The sequence below is a fragment of the Physcomitrium patens genome, chromosome 11 (genome assembly GCF_059467195.1).
Source record: "Physcomitrium patens ecotype Gransden chromosome 11, ASM5946719v1, whole genome shotgun sequence".
Lineage (NCBI taxonomy): Eukaryota > Viridiplantae > Streptophyta > Bryopsida > Funariales > Funariaceae > Physcomitrium > Physcomitrium patens.
In genome coordinates, this window is record NC_143420.1 from 2,279,152 (window position 1) to 2,298,832 (window position 19,681).

At 36.1% G+C, this 19,681-nt stretch overlaps 2 protein-coding genes across 4 annotated transcripts; one reads left to right on the plus strand and one right to left on the minus strand.

Moving 5' to 3' along the window:
- Nucleotides 1-136: 136 nt before the first annotated feature.
- On the minus strand, nt 137-4,891 carry LOC112288565 (acyl-CoA-binding domain-containing protein 2). 3 transcript variants are annotated; one of them, XM_024532851.3, is made up of 6 exons: nt 4,503-4,891; nt 3,828-4,276; nt 1,832-2,082; nt 1,341-1,446; nt 977-1,041; nt 137-636 (listed from the first exon to the last, which is right to left on the minus strand). In XM_024532851.3, exons 2-6 carry the CDS (start codon nt 4,254-4,256, stop codon nt 633-635), a joined length of 855 nt encoding a protein of 284 aa, XP_024388619.1. In that variant the 5' UTR covers nt 4,257-4,276; nt 4,503-4,891; the 3' UTR covers nt 137-632. The 3 variants fall into 3 exon arrangements, 2 of the variants coding, with proteins under 2 accessions (XP_024388619.1, XP_024388618.1); XM_024532850.3 differs by having other exon boundaries at nt 1,832-2,091; XR_002971604.3 differs by lacking the exons at nt 137-636; nt 977-1,041 and having other exon boundaries at nt 1,720-2,091.
- A 3,673-nt stretch (nt 4,892-8,564) lies between these two features.
- Nucleotides 8,565-12,334, plus strand: LOC112288783 (uncharacterized). Its single transcript, XM_024533333.3, has 3 exons — nt 8,565-9,291; nt 10,197-10,247; nt 10,386-12,334. Exons 1-3 carry the CDS (start codon nt 8,650-8,652, stop codon nt 10,989-10,991), a joined length of 1,299 nt encoding a protein of 432 aa, XP_024389101.1. The 5' UTR covers nt 8,565-8,649; the 3' UTR covers nt 10,992-12,334.
- Nucleotides 12,335-19,681: the final 7,347 nt, after the last annotated feature.

A 19,681-nucleotide genomic window follows, 5' to 3' on the forward strand; every position in this document is an offset into this window, starting at 1 on the left:
ATCTACTTTTATTTCAACCGGTCTCTGTTCTAACCAGGTTGTAACTTTCTAAGATATCTTGATCCGTGGCTGGGCTACAACCGTGGAAACTGCAATGGTTACAGGAAAAAGGCAACATCATGGCACTTTCATCCGATTTTTATTGTGTTATTTCTTTATTTCATGATAAAGAGAAACATTTCATAACAAATTTTGAACATCAATGTCAATTCTTTGCATTTTCACAATGGACATAATTCGCATATAGACAAAATACTACAACCTATACATCAAGTTCTATTTTAGACAGTTCTGGAACTAATAGAGATAACTAGACAAACATTTACAACATCTAGGAAAATTCACAAATACGAAGGTACATAGCAATACAGATTGCAGTTCGTGCAGAAGGGCTCCTTGACATCTGCTAGATCTGATGCCACTTTTTAAGGAGTCGTTAATTGCATGTCTTGAATATGGAATGGAGACTGCCATGTCAAGTCGAAGAGCCTTGAAACCATAACGCGTGTCGTAGAATTTGTATCAGGACATAAATTCTATTACTGTCAGTAGCATTTACAGCAGCTCCATGCTCAACGAGATGTTCGACAGCCGCCTCTTGCTCACTAATTGGATGCGTGGAATGGTTCTGCTTAACTGCAAAATCACAAACAATTTTTTTGTTCATACAAACAGACCAAGCCACATTAGATGTCATCCTGAAGTATACGAGTGTTACAATAGAACTCCAACTCGCAACTAGTGATTCAAAAATGTATGCTATACTTGATTAAAAAAACCTAGAAAATAAGCCACCCAGAGAAGTTTTTGGCATTGAATTGCAAGTGATCCCCAATTTGAAATTCAAAATGAGAACGTAAAATGTACAACCCATAAGAACAACAAGAAAGACATTTCTCAGGTTAATACTGATCATAAATGTAAAAATTAGTTGCATCTAAATTCTTTGTAGGAGACAGATCTGCGGGGAACGTACTCTGCGTGTTCCCCTTTCGGAGTCGTCGTCGTCTGTTCGCCAGATCCCTTCACTGTTTCTCTTGTCTGCGAGAAACTTCCTTCTTTTAGTTCCACTAACGCTTATACAGTCTCTTTGGTTTGTTACATTTGCATTAGCTCACAGAAATTGCTTGGAAAACACAGTTACTGAATGAAAGCAGATTAAGTTCTAAGATAAATCCTCCCAGCCATAATATTCATGGATAAGCCTTCCAAATCTCATAATTCACAAAAATCCACCACGCATGGTATATAACACATAATACAAAAAGCATAGAGCATCTACTTTACGAAGAGACATCCAAATAGGTGGCTTATATGTCGTATAACCTCTAAGACTTTACCTTCTGATAACTCTCATACCAAGCAGGATTAATCTCTGTCAGAACAGAGATGTACTTTTCCATAGCCTCTTCTTGAGACATACTTCCAAGCTGCTGCCACGCATTCCTGTTAAAAAAGAGACTCCATTTCAAAATTCATTCTCAAAAACTATTCCAGTCTATTACTCTGCTTAGATTATTACGTTGCACTTTGGCTCATCAGCTATCACGTTTGAACAACTCGCTATTGTTCATCAGGGCTTGCAGATTATGGTAGCAAGAAACTCGGTATTAAAACGTTATCCATAAGTAAATCCTAATACAATACCAGGAAATTCAAGTCTTTGAGTGAATTTGACAATACAAGAAGCAAAATCAAAATAACTGCAGTCTTCTTAACCTGTTTTTACATTCCATGTCTGAAAGCCACCATGCTTGTCAGGAAGTAATTGGCTTCATCAAACAGCACATTGGTACGCTCAGATATTCTTGCCACTGAGTGGAAGTGTTACCATTTGGCACGAGCAGACGGCTGAAAAGCTGATGGCTGAGAAGTAGAGCAAGGGCCTTCAGTGGCTATCTTGTACAAAGCCTGTAGCTGCAGCATGGCATCCGTTGAAGGCTTCACACCAAACATAGCAACCATGTTATCCGCATAGGTAGAAGCAGCCCCGAAGAGTCTCTCTAAATCGGTGCTTTCTACACCTTCCCAGTCATCCGTTTCGTTCTCCTCCTCCAGCTCTGCCCCAACATCATCAGCAACCTGTTCACTCTGGAAAAAATGATCACACTATTCAGAATCCTACGAGTACAACCTGAACAACCATAAAGATTGTTTCAGAAAACCCATGAAGTTGACAGCAAGTTACTGAAACTGTCAGTAAATTATATTAATAGCAACTCATGTACATGTACTTTCCTAATTCTAAATATTGCACTCTGAACTGGATAAGCTTATAACTTGATTGTTATCAACAGTTTCCAACACTTAATAATGATGGGATAGGTCTCGCCACGACTTCGTGGGGCTAAATTTGTACACCAATGTAACACCAATTCGCTACTGATGGCAGCTACATGTGTCCTAGAGGTACACAGCTTAACTTGACATTTTAGCCACTGGTCGACAAGTGATGCGGAGTTTCAAATATTAATCATGAGCCAACATAACAAGACTACCTACATTTCGACAGATAAGCATCGTACCATACTACAATCTGCATCGAGTGAACCAACTACTGATCTCCACTAGCATAAAAATAGCACGACAATGGTACAAACGGTTTGTTCCCCTAGAGCTTGTTAAGTTGAGGTGCAGCACGTAATCTTTTACTAGTCCAAAGTCAAGCATAGAATTAATACATCTAATACTAGCAAAACGGGAGACTGCTATTGAATCTAACAAGAAGTGTGAGATCGAAACTTTGGTTCGAAGGTTTTTAAATCACACCAAAAATAAGTAATTAAATTTGAAAAGGAAATTAAAACAACAGACAACAAAACAAATAATTGTGTGTATATATATATATATATATATATATTGATTGTTGATGCAGACATATATTTGACCTCCATAATTTGTATACAGGCAAAGCATACCTAATGAAAATAAACATGAATAACACAAGATTAGTCCCTAGGCCTTACGAGACTTGAGTCTAAACGTACAAGATTATAGAAAAACAGTAGTCAGCTGTTACCATTCTCCAATTCATTAGTTTCAGGCACTAAGATTTCAGTAAATAAAGACACAAAGCTACGCGCACAGTTGAACACTGCCGCATAACAGGCACCCGCCCAGAAAATGGAAAAACTACCATTGAGCTGGCCAGCACTACGATATCAACTTAGATGAAGCACAGTCAAGATGCTGAATGATCTAGCAATTCTTACAAGCTCATCGAATCAAGGAATAACCCTTCACCATGCAACAACATGAACGACTTGAGAAAACAACAACACAATTCTTTACTGCAAACAGAACAGAATTTTCATGGTTGAAGCTGCTTCACGTTATTGACATTGGAGTGCTCCTAAAGCAGCAGTAGCTGTCGATTCCATCGAGCGCAAATCTACTCGTACATCTGCAGATCTTTGGATTACCCTCCTTAAGACTTAGAAGGTGTTACACGATAACACAACATACTGCTGCTCCGAGGTCTATCTGTTTCCTAAATCTAAAGGACCCTGTACTTGCGAGAGCACTATTTGATGATGTGCTCCCCGCACGCTGTTCACGAGTTATCGGATGTCTGTGACCAATCCAACAAAATCATTCACGAAATCAAAATCCCACCAGAGAGCCTTTCGGGCAATCAAGTGCCCAAGCGGAACTATAACCCTATCATCTTGCAAACATACTATAGTACTCGACAAGGTTGACGAACTATAATCACGACGTTTTACAGATCATCTCAGACGTAGACCTTCGAAAGAAACACCAAACCAACTGAAAGAATAGAGGTGAGGTACAATGGCGGCGATGATTGAACATGCTAGAAAACATACCAAGGCTTTCAAGGATTGAGCACCGGGTGTAATGATCTCTTCAACTTCCTCATCGTCCTTAGGTTTTACTTCCTCGTCCTTAGATTCAGCTTCAGAAACAGCCGCCGTGTCAGTAGTGCAAACCTCGCGAGGCCGAGAGGTTGGAGCAGCATCGTCCTCAGTTCCGGATTCAGAAGAAGATGAATCATCAACATGATCCTCCTTTTCATCACCACCGTCGGCTTCAACCTCCTCATCGGTCCCAACAAGAGGAGCGTTTTGCTCATCGACCGAACCGAGTCCTGCAACCAGACCCTCCTCGTCCGCCGCACGTGTCACTCGCAAATTTGCACTTCGGAATGAAGATATAACCGAGATAAGCTTCATCACCATGAATGCAAATACAAAACCTAAGATCATAGACTGCACTTTCTCCTGCCATTCCGCCATCGCTGCAAAGATCGTATCACCTGAAAAAGATATTAAAATTAAAATTAACACTCAAAAAAACAACAAGCGACTATTCACTACCACACAACCTCTTCTACTTCCGCTCCCACTGCCAAAAGCGATTGACCTACACGCAACAGATCAGAATCCTCTCCACACTAAACCCCACTAAAGGATCTAACGCGATCGAAGAGATGACCCGATCCTTTGAGCAAGCACTTTAAGAAAAAAATCCAAATCGATTACCTCGAACTCTTGTCCTCCCCCTCCCAACTTGCCAAGTCTACTCACAACTACACCCCGAAACCCGGTTGTTTAAGTAAGCAGCTCCTGATTAGCCAATCGTCGCTTCCGTCGGCACAATCAGATCCGTATCACCCACGACCTGTGAGCAGCTTCCGGAGCCGAATCAAAACTCGTCGCCGTAATTTGCCTAGAAAGAAAGAGTAAAGTTAATTCTCGAGACACACAAAACACAGACTTCCCAGGGTCTGCGCCGAGAAACGGAGTGCCGTGTGTGGTCTGTGCGTCAAAGCGAGAACCTAATGGAGCCGAAGAGCGGCCATGGCCAAATTTAGTTAGCGATGAAGATGGAGGCATCAAAATCCAGAGATGGTGACCCCGGCGACGATAATGCATCCTAAGCTGCTCGGTCTGACTAACTCCACAGATATGAATGCCTGCCAGGCTCGGATACCGAACCTATGCCTCTACTGCCACGTGGCCGATTCTGGCTCGTTTGGTTAACGGGCCCAGTATTCCTGACAAGTTGAATAATGTTTCTCCTTATCTTTCTCTCAAAAGATTTATTGACTCCTTTTCTACAACAGATGCTCTTTGCCAATATTTCAAATTTATTGTTTTTATTTATCACTTATGGATTCAAATTCGAAAATCTCATACATTAACTGTTGTTTCAACTTTCATTAATCAAGTTCAGTCAAGTATGTCTTCTGATCCTCTTATTCGTGATATGAAGAGAAATCCTTCAAAGTCTAATGATACTTCCAAGTTTGAATTCAAGAAGAATCTACTATACACCTTTTTATTTTCATATATATATATATATATATATCGATAGATGGGTTGGTAGGTAGGGGAATGTTAAATGGACCCAAATTTTAACTAAATTTATCCATCCTTTTTAACCATCATGAAATGAAATGAAATGGAAAAAAATAAAAATAAAAAATAAAAAAAAATCTATATTTATTTTTCCACTACCAGATCTACAACCAATAAAAACTAGCCACATTATATCATGATTACCGTGTTCTTCATCAAGGGTGGGTCTATTGAGTAAAAGCATGGATCTATTTTAAATTCCCATGTGTGTGTATATATATATATATATATATATATACTTCTATTTTATTATTATTTGGAGAGAAAAAAAAAAAAAAACTTGCACCAAAATTTTATTAAATGTATTATCTTATACTCTAAAAATATGATATTTTTTAAATAATATTTTTATAAAAATGCTTACCAATTATTTTTTGTATCACTTTTAATAAATTGTAAGTAAATTGTAACTTTTCAAAGATATTGAAACTCACTATTTCTTATTGGATAATTATTTTAGACAATATTTTTGCAACAAAAATGTCATTCATAGTTTAAATTTATTTTAGAACAAAAGAAAAGAAAAAGTATAAACTATATGTTCTTGTGATCCAAACCAAAAAGATTCAAAAGCTGGAAGAATCACCTTACATCATTTTTGTCTTTCTTCTCTCCTTGATGCCAAGACATTGCTACAAGATAAATATCTTGCACAGACATATGCTTTTTTTGTTGCATAAATTGAAATATGTGCATATAAATAAATATACTCTATTTTTGAAATTTGAAAACAGTTTATCATAACAAGAATATTATAATGTTGTTTTTAATGCTACTTACTTGATTTTTCAATATTTTATAGATAGCATATCATCTTTTACAAATTATGTATTCCAAACTATTGTTGAAATAAAATTATTGTTATTATTAGTTGAATTACCATTTAAATTAGATGATAAAAAAATGTCAGTTTATTGATAGGAATGCTTTCAACATTTATTTCTATTAAATCTTAACTATGACAGTCTACAAAGCAAAATATGAAAATCATGATTTGTTGTGATTTTGTTTTTATTGCAAAATCAGATGTTGTATAACCACTTTTTATCCGAAAAAAATGCATAAAAGAATATAAATCTAAATGTCATGATAGTAATTTTACAATTGAAGTTCATACAAATTCCCATTGTTTTTTTAAAATCTTTTATAATGTTTGGCACAATTTTTTTTTAGTACTTATATGATTTGAGATCTTAACTTTTTTATTTGGAAAACTTTAATATTATAATTCATTATAATGAAATTACTATATATATTTATATACATGAATGTATTGTTCTAAATAATAGTGGTTTTAATCACCAGCATATTTATATTGAAACTCATATTTATGTAATTTTTTTTTAAAAAAAAAACTATACTTTTATGTTTACTTTATAATATAACATATGTAATGAAAATGTTTGTACTTGAGAAATTTTCATGTTGAGTTGTGTTTTGAAAAGTAACTGGATAAGATGTATAATATTATTTTACATATTATCTAATTTTTATCCAAAATATTGATATCCTTAAATTCAATATTTTATCATGTACGCATGTATATATGTATTTATATATATTAAGAAAGAAAAAAATTCTGATTAACAGGGTTGGTTGCAATTGTAATGATAAAAGATACTTTCAATCTCAAATTTGGTTATATATATATATATATATATATGTGTGTGTGTGTGTGTGTGTGTGTGTGAATTGAAATATAAGTCAAGCTTAAAAGAATATAATTCTAATAAAATTGACTTACAATGTTAAAAATATGTATTTTCTCTGAAGTAATTATTGTTATTATTATCATTACTATTATTAAACTCGTAGTTTGATAGATATCAGGTAATAATATTTTTATGTATTAAATTTGAAGTACTTTGATCCTAACAAATACACACACACACATATATCATAATTTCAAAATATAATTATCAAAAATCATATCAGTACTTTCAGTGGAACAAGTGTATTGGACTCCACAGTGACAAAATCGCATTATATATATATATATATATATATTCATTTAGCCTCACATTGAGTTTTCCTAAGGGAATCAAATATAAACCAATGATTCAACTGATAAATATAATAATTTGGAACAAGAATACAGACAAAATAAACTACATGCGTACGAATATTCCACATCTTTCAGTTATTAATTGATCATGAAACTCAAACAGACAATCATTTCCAATCTATTTAATAATCAAGGTTATGATAAGTAAGAGGATTTTTCTTGCAAAGCCGTTGAAAACTGATGCTTCCCTCTACATTTACTTAATGTTCCAAGCCCCCATCAACTTCACAATTAGTGATCAGCTTTTACATACGTGGGATCTTTGCATATTATACATTCTTACTCTTAAACCTTTATAAAACCAAGACCCAATTGAAAAAAATGACGAAAGTGGATGTATGTTCAGTTGCACGATATCAATACAAAAAGGCAAAAGCAGATTTAGAGTGAAAAGGATTGACAAAAACCAGAAGTGAAGAAAAAGAATGCAGGGCCACCCAGCACAAAGCCCTTGGACGAAGCCAGTGTGAAAAGGGCAAAAACGGGGCCAGATGGGGGGGCAAAGCAGGCGGCGAATCCAGGCGGAGAACGAGGAGGAAAGGGACAAGGACGGACACTCACCTTTTGCATCTTTCCCAGTTTCGCTCCGCATTGCGCGGTAGCACGCAACGGGGAAAGGTTGCGATGCGCAACACAAAAAGCAAAAGGCAAAAGACAAAAAGTAAAATATAAAGTAAAAGTCATTGGAGGTAGGTCGGAGAAGGCCTGGATCGGTAGACAAGGCAAGGCAGGGCAGGGCAGGGCAGGGCAGGGGAAGCACGAGAATGAGATGAGAAACAGTTACACTCTCTTTCCGTGCCTCCGTGAGACTCTTGCGTGCGTCGCCGGATGGTGGAGAGAGCGAGGGAGAGAGGGAGAGAGTGTTGAAGGGGTGGAGCGAGGGAGGAGCAGAGTTGCATCCATCCAAGCATATCATCATATCATTATCGTTGCGCCGTGGAGGAGAGAGCTACGGACGGAGTTGGGCGGGGCCAGGGGAAGGGAAGGGAAGGGAGGGAAGGAGGGGGGGGGGGTTGAGAGAGTTAGTTCATCGCATCCACGAGCGGCAACTGTTGGAACACGGAAAAAAGGGGAACGTCGTTGAGGGTGGTGGTGGTGGTGGTGGTGGTGGGTGGGAGGGAGGGCAACGCAGCAACGACGACGACAACGACGACGACGAGGACGACGGAGGTGGTGGCGGTGGTGCCATCATCGTTCCGCGAGATGATGCTGCATCACGAGCAGCATCAGCAGCAACAGCATCCGGGAGATGGCGAAGGAGCGGGCGGTATGGATGCCATGGCCTGCGAAGACCACCATGTGGTGGTGGGCAGGATGGACCTGGCACCGCAGGTGCAGGGGTTGAGGATGCTGAGCGAACAGCAGGAGCACGAGCAACAGCGGATTTTGTATGGTGAGAAGGGGCTCGGGGTCCACGACCATGACGCGATGGGGAAAGTCCAGCACCCGGGGCACGTCGTGGTGTTTGGCGACCGGGGGCATGAGAATGGACACGAACACGCGCATGCGTATGGGGTGGAGTTAGGGAACGGGAAGCACGGCGTGGTGGAAGATATGGATGCGAAGCTCGGGGGCTTGGGCGCCGCCATGCTCCGAGTGGATGCAAAGATGGAGGGCCGGGAGCGGCAGATGAGTGAGGGCGATGCTGGAACGGCGAATAGCCCGCAGGTTGGAAAGCTACGCGGACGGTCTTCGCGGGACCCGGTTATCGAGTGGAGCGAGACCGCCACGACGGTGTTGTTGCAGGCGTTTGGGGAGAAGTACCGCGCTCTTGATCGCGGGAATTTTACGAGCAAGATTTGGGCCGACATTGCGGCGAGGGTGAACAGCCGCGGCTCACTGACGGTATTGGATGGTTTCGGTTTTCGAATGTTCTGCTCGGGTGTCATTACGAAGCCGTGTTTTCTTTGTTTTGTTTTAATTTTTTAATTTATTTTATTGGTGTTGGTTTGTATCGGTTGCGGAGAGTTGGGGTTGGGAAGAGGATGTTGACGACACTTGAGGCCAATTGCAGCGGGCAATGCATAGAGGGGAGCTGAGTGATGGAAGAGCTTCAAATAGGACTTCTGGAATGAAATTACGATTGAGAGATAGAAAAAAGAAAGTCTGACTTTATTTTAGGTTTCACATGGAATTGGATTGGTGTGATATTTCCGACCAACTGATCGAATGTGTACAACGGCTTTAGCACCGTTATAACGGAAGTCTTGGAGTTATAAGGCTCTTGGAGCTAGAAGGCTTTGGGAAAATTGTTCAGATTCTACTTAATTTCAAGATAGTGGTAACCAAAGACGATAGCTCGTCATGCGTAGTGTTTAACAAGCTCGATTTTGTCGTGAGGCTCTTGTGTACTGTTTGGTGATGGGAAGTGCTACGCATGCTATCTTGGGATTGTTCGGAGTTCGAAAATCTTCCAGGTTTTTGATCTTGAATTGGAATACTCTTTGTTTCTGGGTTTGCGTCTAAACTGTAGCTGTGTCACGATCATCGTCTCTTATGCTTCTGCTTTTAAATGTGGCTGATGCCTTGCAACCTGATGTATTCACTGGTGTTTGTTTTTTTTTAGTTTTGTTTTGTTGCGTTTCTCGGAATTCTGATGCTGATTACGTATCCTGACCTTGCACTTTCTCTTTATCTGGAGGTTGGTGCATATCATGTGTTATGCTGAAATGTTGTACACTGAAAGTTCAGAAACGGCCTGGAAAATTACGCTTGCACTGACTTGTACTATCTCTCTATTCATGCTGCAGGGCAATTTAGTGGATGGTATACCAAAGACGCAGGAGCAGTGCCGCATTAAGGTGTGTTAACCCATTTAACTCTCATATGGTCATTGTTATTGCTCTTATTACATTATACCAGTTTCTGCATGGACAGACTTTTGAATTTGTAATGGCCAATGATCTAGTTTGATGTCTGATGAATCGTGTAAAACTCAGGTGGATAATCTTAAGAAACGATACAAAGTGGAGAGAGAGAAGAAACGTGTGTCGGGATCCGTGACATCAAAGTGGATATTTTATGACATGATGGATGAGTTGATTGGAGCAAATCCGAGGCACGTGCGTAGCGGGGGTGGGCTTGGAGGAGCAGATTCACCCTTGGGCTTGGAGAATGGTGGCACACCTCTGGGCATTCGAACACCTGGAGAGGACGGGGACAGGATGTACTACCTAGAGAGTGCAGGTGGTGAAGGTGATCAAACATCAGAAACGATCCCCAAAATATCGCCGGTTCAGGGACGAAGGAAAAGGAAAAGAGCGTTGGAAGACTTGGAACGAGACCACGTCAATGCCCCAGCTTTGATGGCCCTTTTTGAGGGTTATAATGTTCCTCCAAGCATCATCGATGCGATGCTGCAGGAAGATATGGACGAATACACTCTGATCAATTCTAGAGACATCACGGTGTTACTGGATCAGTTGCGAAGCAAGCACCGGCTGCACATCAAGCTGGGGCCCGCGGAAAGAATCAAACAAGCCATCGAGGCTGCAAAAGAGAAGAAGAATAGTCTGGCCCTAGTCATCCAACAGCAGCAGCAGTAGCAATGAATTGGGAACAAGTGGACGCTTCGAAGATGAGAGGGGTTGGAGATGCTTAGGATGTTTGCGAGAGAAGGTGACGGAAGAGTGCGGATTGTGTTGCTGGGCGTTGGCTCGTGGGAAGCGGCGGGGCTGTCCGTCTTGATATCGGAGTTCTTCTTGGGGGCTTTTGTGACGGGATGAAGCTGCCTAGAAGGGTTTGGAGGCAATTTAGCCTAATGCAGATAAACGACAGTGGTGCTATGGATAAAATGAGAGTATGGATGAAGAAAGTTAGGATGTTTGACACAAAGCAGATGTCCAGGAACATTGAAGGCTGGACAGAAATCAGCGGCGGATTGGTAGAATAGGGAACAACAGGTCTGCAAGTCCATATTGAGACGATGTTTTTGGGTGTTGTAGCAATGCACGGTCGATGTGGGTGGGCGAATGGGTGGAAGTTGATTCGTGCCCATAAGCTTCAGTTTTGAACATAGATTGATGGCCTAGAGGTTTGTTTTGGTTTTAATTTTAGTTTAGTTCTCTCTCTCTCTCTCTCTCTCTCTCTCTCTCTCTCTCTTTCCAAGTTCCTTTTAGACTGTAAAGGAAGCTGACTTGTTTAGGGCGGGATCAGCGTTATGTACCATTCGTGGTTGTGCCACTGGACTCTTTCTGTGTTGTGTGATGGAAGGGAAATCTGGAGGCGCGTTTCTCATGTATAGATGGAAGCGATGAAGATGGGATATTAGGAAAGAATATAATAGGATCATGAAAGTACTTGATGGCGCTCAGTTGTATCGTATCGACAGATTTCATGTCTCGGTCCTGTCTAAAGTGGATGTTCCACTTTCCATGTGGGAGCTGGTTGGCGGTGTTTAGAACAGCCATCGGTGGCTTGGGATGGGAGTTTTCGCATTGGAGCTAAGTTATTTCCATTTTAACTCCACATGTCACGGATAAAGCGATCGTAGCGAATATTCCATCATCGACGATTTCCAAGGTATATTGCATCACCTTCGTGTGGGTAGTCAAATAAATGTGAAACGCTTGAAGCTGGCGTGGCTCCTGTGTGAATACATTGAAGAAAGGCTGATGGGCAATGATGGGTTGTAGAGTAGTGTGTCGATGTTATACAGAGTTGGTGCGAGTAGCGTTCCAGGTTATAGGGGTCTTAGGTTGGGCAGTATTAGTCTTGGGACGAAGGGCTCAGATATTACTGACGGTCTGTTTAGATTGAGCAGTAATGTTTGGTTCTCGATCTTTCTTAGAGTCTGCGATTTTGACGAATGGAGTGAAGTGGGTTGTGACGTCGAGCTAAATGTACTTATTCATGCAAAGTGGAAGGTTTCAGTGATTGATAGTCTAAATATGTTGCATTGCAGAAAAAGCTGTTGTTGATTTTGCCACTAGTAAGAGTTTGGTTGGGCGCACTTTATTCTCCTGCTCTGCTATGTTTTGTAATCAGGCTTCTGAAGAGTTTTATGTACGTGGTTTGGGCGGATTGTGTTTTCATTAGACATAACCACGCTGCAAATCAGTTGGCTGAGTGCTCATTCTATTATGCCTTTGGCACTTTTAGGGTTGATCTTCAAGTACATTAAGACTGATACGTCGTTGACTTGTAGGTAGATATCTAGATGCACTGCTTTTCGTGTTCAAAAGAAACATAGGGCAAACGTTTCCAGCTCCCAGTGACTAGCGTAACTCATGAGGTTCATTTATGGATTGGTTGAAGTGAACTCAGATGGATCAACCTTGTTGTCATATGCTTGCTGCGTGCTGGGTGTTTAGAGTGATGATAATTGTGGTTGAGAATTGGGAAGTAGTTCTTTTATCCTTGCTCTCCAACTCACTTCAGTCACCTGCCAAAACCATGTTACGAGAGTTGATTTAGAACATCTAGCATATCTCCAATGAGCACCCACCATACAGTAATGCGACAATGCACATGTCTTGATTTTGAATTTGCCGACATTGTTGCTTCATTTTTGTTTTAATATGCATAGTTACACATTGATTATTGGTCAATATGATAACCTCTGAATTGTCATTGGACTACAGAGTATTAGTTATTCATGAAAGTATATTGTTACAGGTTTATTTTTAAAAGATACAAGAAGTGATGAATAAGATTTCTAATGCTAAAATAAAATGCATTGAGAACGAATTACACAAGAATATAGGTGAATAACCATGTATTATTAAAAAACCTAGGTGGGTCATAATTTTATTTAAAGAATTATTTAAGATTATTTAAATTTTAAGAATCTTGTAAAATGCTACTATAGTTCTTTTTATAGCAATATGGGTAGAAAATAATTAAGTAGAACCATAAATATAACTTTTTGCATGTATAAACATAATTTAATTATTTAGACCTACTTTGACTTTTGCTACCATACTAATTTTATTATAAAAAAAGCTAAGAATTACATTAAAGAAAAATCAGTTATTGTGTTTGTTATTATAATGATAAGATTTTGATTCTTTAAATTTTTGTATTTAAATAGATAAATACGTTTTAACATGTTATTTATTAATTGGTTTCATAGAATAATAATTGACTAAGATTTTATATTTTAGAAACAAATAGACAAGTATAACAATATTATTTTACAAATTAATCTATACATAAGCAATTTTATATGTATATATGTTGTTCAAAATTTATGTTTATTTATTTATTTATTATTATTATATACACGTTTTTATTTTCAATTACTTTTTATTACCATTTCAATTTTTATTTTAAAATCTAATTTCTTCTAATTTTTATGTTAATATTTTTATATTTATTTTTGCATTTTAAAATATTTTATTGCAACTATTAAACTACATGTTGTGTGAACAAAGATCATTACATACAATACATTGAATCCTATAAACCAATCATAAAGTATGTAATTTAAACCGAATACAAATGCACACCCAATACACTCTCAAGTACCCCCCTTAGTTGATTAGGTGCCGCTCTAGTCAACTAGAACCACAAACACATTGTTGAAGATGAATGCCACAATGATATTATTGCCAAACTGTATTCTTTCAAATTAGTATTGTAGTAGTTGGACCATCAAAATATGAGACATACACAATAGAAGAAATCTTCAATTCTTATCATGTGATGAGGCATGGCTAAGAGACTTCTTACGACAAATCCAATCTCTTCATGGAAGAGTCAAAAGAGGTAATATTAAACATGCTATATGCCACCAATGTTGGCATTGATCATACAAAAACGTAGTAGCAAAGTTTTTCTTCTGATTACATATAAAATAAAAAAGACCAATTGGCACAACTACCAATTTAAGATGTATAGAGTCATCAATAAGAAGTTAATAAAGAGCGCAATTCTTTGAATGCTCTTGACATTCTTGTCCATCCTTGCCTTCTAACAACAGAATACCACTATGCAACACATTCTTTACACATAGAATTGTGCACCCTACCTTAACATCAATTGTTATAGATATGTCACATTGCAAATATACATAATCTTGTTTAGAAAATCTTTGCAATTAAGGTCAATAAGCTCCACTATGAATGTAAGTATATCGCAAAGTGTTGTAATGTTGAGCAATAGATAAGTTCTCCATAGCTATAGGCATGGCTTATTTAAAAAACTCTAGTTGGTCATATTGTCACGGACATACATATATAAACCAATAATTACTTATATGCTTAGATAGAAGTAGGTAAAAAAACTGATATTATTTTTAGTGTCTTTTTTAATGATTAGTCTTCTTTTCTAGAAGACTTGAGCAAACTTAGATATATATATTTTTTCTAGGTATTATTATAGCAAAACTTATTGAAATGAAAAATGTAATGGCACAAATAGAAGAGCAATTGAGGAAGTTAATGTTTGCGATACATCAACTGAGTTTACTACCACAAGGAGCAACAAGAATGGCAGAAAATGAAGATATAAATATAATTGGAGCTGCTTCAACATCTGTACCAAATTATATTCTTTTTCCTATGGCAGAACATCTTTTTAGTATTAAAGAACCAAGAGTTGCTCTGCTTGAGAAGTTTGATGGCACAAGATCCAAGTTTGAAGATTTATCAATCAAGTACAACTTGTGATTGAACTTCAATTCCAAAACTATCCAACTCCAAGATCATAAGTTAGATTCATTGATACATTTCTTTCAGATTTAGCATTATTGTGGTTTTTATCTTTTTTTAAATAATGAGATCCAATATTGGATAATTTGGAGGCTTTTTTGGCGGAGTTTCTAACTATGTATGGAGAACATAATGCAACTTTTGCAACCAATAAGATCCATATTTTGTGATAAGGCAATTAATTCATAACATTATATGCTTCATAATTTTAGCAACTTGCAACTGATATCAAGTGAGATGATGCTACATTTATTAGCTAATTTTTCTATGGATTACAATAAGAGGTAAAGAAATTGATGCTCAACTTATTTGATCTTCAAACATTGAATTAAGTGATTGACTTTGCTGTGAAGTGTGATAATCAACTTTTTGAATTTTGATTTGAGAGTCGGACAAGTAGGCCTCAATGTTATTATAATTCGATGGCAACACTGACACTTCTTCAACACATACATTCGAAAGTAGAGGATATATAAATTGATGTAGTACATTTCAAATCTTTTACTGAGGAAGAAAAAATTCATTACCATCAGGAAGGATTGTGCTTATATTGGAGAGAACCTAATCACACTACTCAACATTGTCCAAAGAAGCGATATAATTATAAAATAAAGAGTACAAATATCAAAGAAGATAATATATTTGGAAACAAGTTTGTCGAGCTATAATAAGGATCGTGCAGCTAGAATCTTGTACAATATCTAATGAAGGTCCTGTTTTCTCTTCAAAATCTTTTCCTTGTTTTATATTAAATATTATTTTAGGACCTAAACATTAAAAAGCCTTTACTTTTTTTAGATTCAAAGGCTCAGCATGTTTCTTAGATGAAGAATTTGCTAAAAGACTTAATATATCTTTAGTAAAGAAAACTAAACCTATCCATATAGAAGTTATAGAAGGTTTTCTTTTGTCTTCTAAAGATGTTACTTACAAAATTCTTCCTCTAGAAGTAATAACTAATGGTTATAATAGCTTTGTGGTATTTAAAATTATTAGATTTCTTTCTAATCTAATCATTTTAGGCTTATCATGGTTGAAAAAATACAACACTCAAGTAGAATAGATTTCTTGTACTCTCGACTTTTTTAAAAGTATAACTAAGAGTGTAGTTAATGAAGTAGAAAATGACAAGTCTAGTATAATTAAATCTATGTTTGTAGATGTAAGAGCTTTCTTACATGCCACAAAAGAAGGATCACCTTGTGTCATTTATGCCACATCTGTTTCTAATGATGCAAAGACTTTAAGTGGCATTCTAAAATAATATCAAGAATTTTAAGATTTATTTGAAAAAAAGAATATAAATATTCTTTCAAAACATCATCCCTATGATTGCTCAATTGTTCTTCAAGAAAGAACACAATTGCTATTTGGACCAATTTTATAATTTATCACACAATAACTTGGTTGAATTATAGGAATATATTAAAAAAAATCTAACCAAGAACTTGATACGCTGTCGTAATACATGAAGTCTTGTTTAAGAATGCTCCGGGCATCTAGTTGTAGAAAGAAGAATGGAAATTGCAATGAAAAAATCCTAATTTTAAAATAATACTAATAATGCTCTAATTAGACCATAATAATGCTAAGCAAGCTTAATAAAATTCAAAAAAACCTCAAAGAAATTTCAAACAAATAATAAGAATTTTTAAAGAAATATTAGAAGGATCACAAATATCACTCAAATACATCTCAATTCAATCTTAATTTAATTCTAGTTAAAATTCTATAGAACTTCATTCAAACTTTAAGCCAAAACTACTTGAATATTAAATCTTAATAAAATCCTAAACCCTAAATCAAACCCTAAACAAACCTTAAATCAAACTCTAACCAAATCCTAAACCAAATACTAATCAAATCCTAAAACAAATCTTAAACCCTAAATCAAACCCTAATCAAACACTAATCCAAATCCTAAATCCTAAACCAAATCCTAATCCAAACTCTAAATCCTTTATCAAACCCTAATCAAATTCTAATCCAAATCTTAAATCCTAAATCAAATCCTAATCTAAATCTTAAACCCTAAATCAAACCTTAACCAAACCCTAAATCCTAAATAAATCCTAACCAAATCCTAAACCCTAAATAAAACCTAAATAAATCCTAACCATATTCTAAACCCTAAATAAAACCTAAGTAAATCATAACCAAACCCTAAATCCTAAATAAATCCTAAATAAATCCTAACAAAATCCTAATCCAAATCCTAAATTCTAAACCAAACCTTAACCAAATTCTAAACCCTAAATCAAATCCTAACCAAACTCTAAGAAAACCCTAATCAAAACCTAACCAAATTCTAAACCCTAAATCAAATCCTAAATAAACCCTAAGCAAACCCTAACCAAACCCTAAACTCTAAATCAAACCCTAATCAAATCCTAAACCAAATCCTAGTAATTCCTACAATAGATTTAAACCTCAATAACTAATGAATAAACCGTTGATTTTAACTCAAATTTTGCATACTTCTAAAAAAACAAGTTAAAAACAAGCACAAAAAAATTGAAAAGGATCGGAATTACCAAATTGATGATAACCTCAAAAATGTGCTCGGATATTGACCAGCCTCCTTCTCCAATCGTGATGCCAATCTTCCAAAGCCAATATCTCTCCTTTGCACCGTTCGATTGATCTCAAAATTCTCATACATATAGAAAATCAAGTCTAATATCCTCTCATGTAAGTTTCACTCTAATCCAACTATTAAATTGCAAAAAAATCTTAAAAATCCACACTAGACCTAAAATTCTACTTTCTAAGTCCTTGACCCACTTAAACCTCAATATTCTTCAATTCAACCGTTAGATCGAGTTCAAATTTACAACACATATTAAACACAACTATAACCATAAATCAACAAAATTTCACCTATAGATCTATTACAAAACTCTTGAAATCATCCAAAATATAAACCATGTTTTATTTCATAAAACCCAAGTCATCCAAAACAAACCTTGACTTTGCAAAGCTCTTACAAAGTCATAACAACTCCGAATCACCCAAAATCAATGCCTATAGAAACCTTATCCAATCTTCTATCAAACCCCACTCTCCAATCTGCCAAAGAGTCCCGAAGTCGTCGTCAAGACTCAGTTTTGTGCCTAAGGGTCTGATTTCGACCCTAGTTCTTATTTGGCCTTTTCCCAGTATCAACATCTAGTTTTTTAAAGTAATTTTTATTAGAATTTACTCTTAACTATCTCTTAAAGATGTCTATATCATTTATTTTTCCAATCTACCTTATTTTGCCTTATTTTTGGCCCTACAAAGTAAGTAGAAGCTATTTTTTTTAAAAGGGCAGCATTACTATTAAAAGTTTTACTACCTTCCTATCTTTTATCCATATTTTTCTACCTTTTCTTTTAACTTGGCTCTTCTATAATAAGATCCATATTATCATCTTTTACCATATAATCGTGTTACAACATGACAATGCTATTCTAAATCTCCAACATGAACCCCAATTCTATTTGTGAAGAAAAGAAAAAGATCATTACAGATGAGTATTGATTATTGAGGCTCATCAAAATCACCATCGAGAATAGTTACCTACTACTTTTAATATATAGACTTCTTTATTAGTTGAATCAAGCTAAAATTTATACAAAAATAGATCTATGAAGAGCATACAATCTAATATGTATGAAAGAAGGAGATAAATGGAAGACTACATTTTAAACCAGACATGAAAATTTTGAATATAATGTCATGCTTTTTGGTCTCATAAATACACCAGCAGCTTTTCAACATCTTATGAATGATATTTTTGAAGAGTATTTGGACGATTTTATTGTTTGTTATCTAAACAATATCTTGATCTATTCTAAGAATATAAAAGAATATAAACTTCATGTTCATTATGTATTACAAAAATTAAGAGATGTGATATTCTATATCAAGTTAGAAAAGTGTGTATTCTACACTATTCAAGTTGACTTCTTAGGTTACATCATTTCAAATGATGGACTTATGATGGATCCTAAGAAAGTTCAAACTATCATAAATTAGAAGCTTTCAAAAATAGTAATAAATATCTAATGCTTTTTGGGATTTTCCAACTATTATTAGATCTTCATGAAGGACTTCTTTTAAGTTATAGCTCCACTTATACGTTTGATTTGTAAAGACAAACTTCAATGGAATCAAGAAGCAAAAGTAGCATTTAAAGCTTTAAAGATAGTCTTTGTTTTTATACCAATATTATATTGTGTTAACTTCTCTAAGGCATTCTTTATGGAAACAAATATATCAAATTTTTCTTCAAATAACATATCATCACAAATAAGAACAAATGATAAATCTCATCCAATAGCTTTTTATTTTAGGAAATTTTTAGTAGCTAAGATTAATTATAAGATCAACAACAAAGAGCTTCTTACAATTGCTAATTCTTTTCAAGAATAATATCATTATTTACAAGGTACTTCAAATTTAGTCATTGTATATATAGATCTCAAGAATCTTGAATATTTTATGTTAGTATATGTTTTGAATTATCGCCAAGCCTATTGGAGTATGTCTTTATGAAGATATGATTTGAAGATCATGTATCGATCTGGAAAACAACATGG

What these genes read in the sequence shown, in the direction of transcription:
- LOC112288565 (XM_024532850.3), bottom strand. Translation starts at nt 4,256, where the DNA reads ATGGCGGAATGGCAGGAGAAAGTGCAGTCTATGATCTTAGGTTTTGTA. An exon ending in CTCAATCCTTGAAAGCCTTG is followed by an intron (nt 2,092 to 3,827) that starts GTATGTTTTCTA and finishes CATTTTTTCCAG; the next exon opens with AGTGAACAGGTTGCTGATGA. An exon ending in CCGTCTGCTCGTGCCAAATG is followed by an intron (nt 1,447 to 1,831) that starts GTAACACTTCCA and finishes CTTTTTTAACAG; the next exon opens with GAATGCGTGGCAGCAGCTTG.
- LOC112288783 (XM_024533333.3), top strand. Translation starts at nt 8,650, where the DNA reads ATGATGCTGCATCACGAGCAGCATCAGCAGCAACAGCATCCGGGAGAT. An exon ending in ACAGCCGCGGCTCACTGACG is followed by an intron (nt 9,292 to 10,196) that starts GTATTGGATGGT and finishes TTCATGCTGCAG; the next exon opens with GGCAATTTAGTGGATGGTAT. An exon ending in AGGAGCAGTGCCGCATTAAG is followed by an intron (nt 10,248 to 10,385) that starts GTGTGTTAACCC and finishes TGTAAAACTCAG; the next exon opens with GTGGATAATCTTAAGAAACG.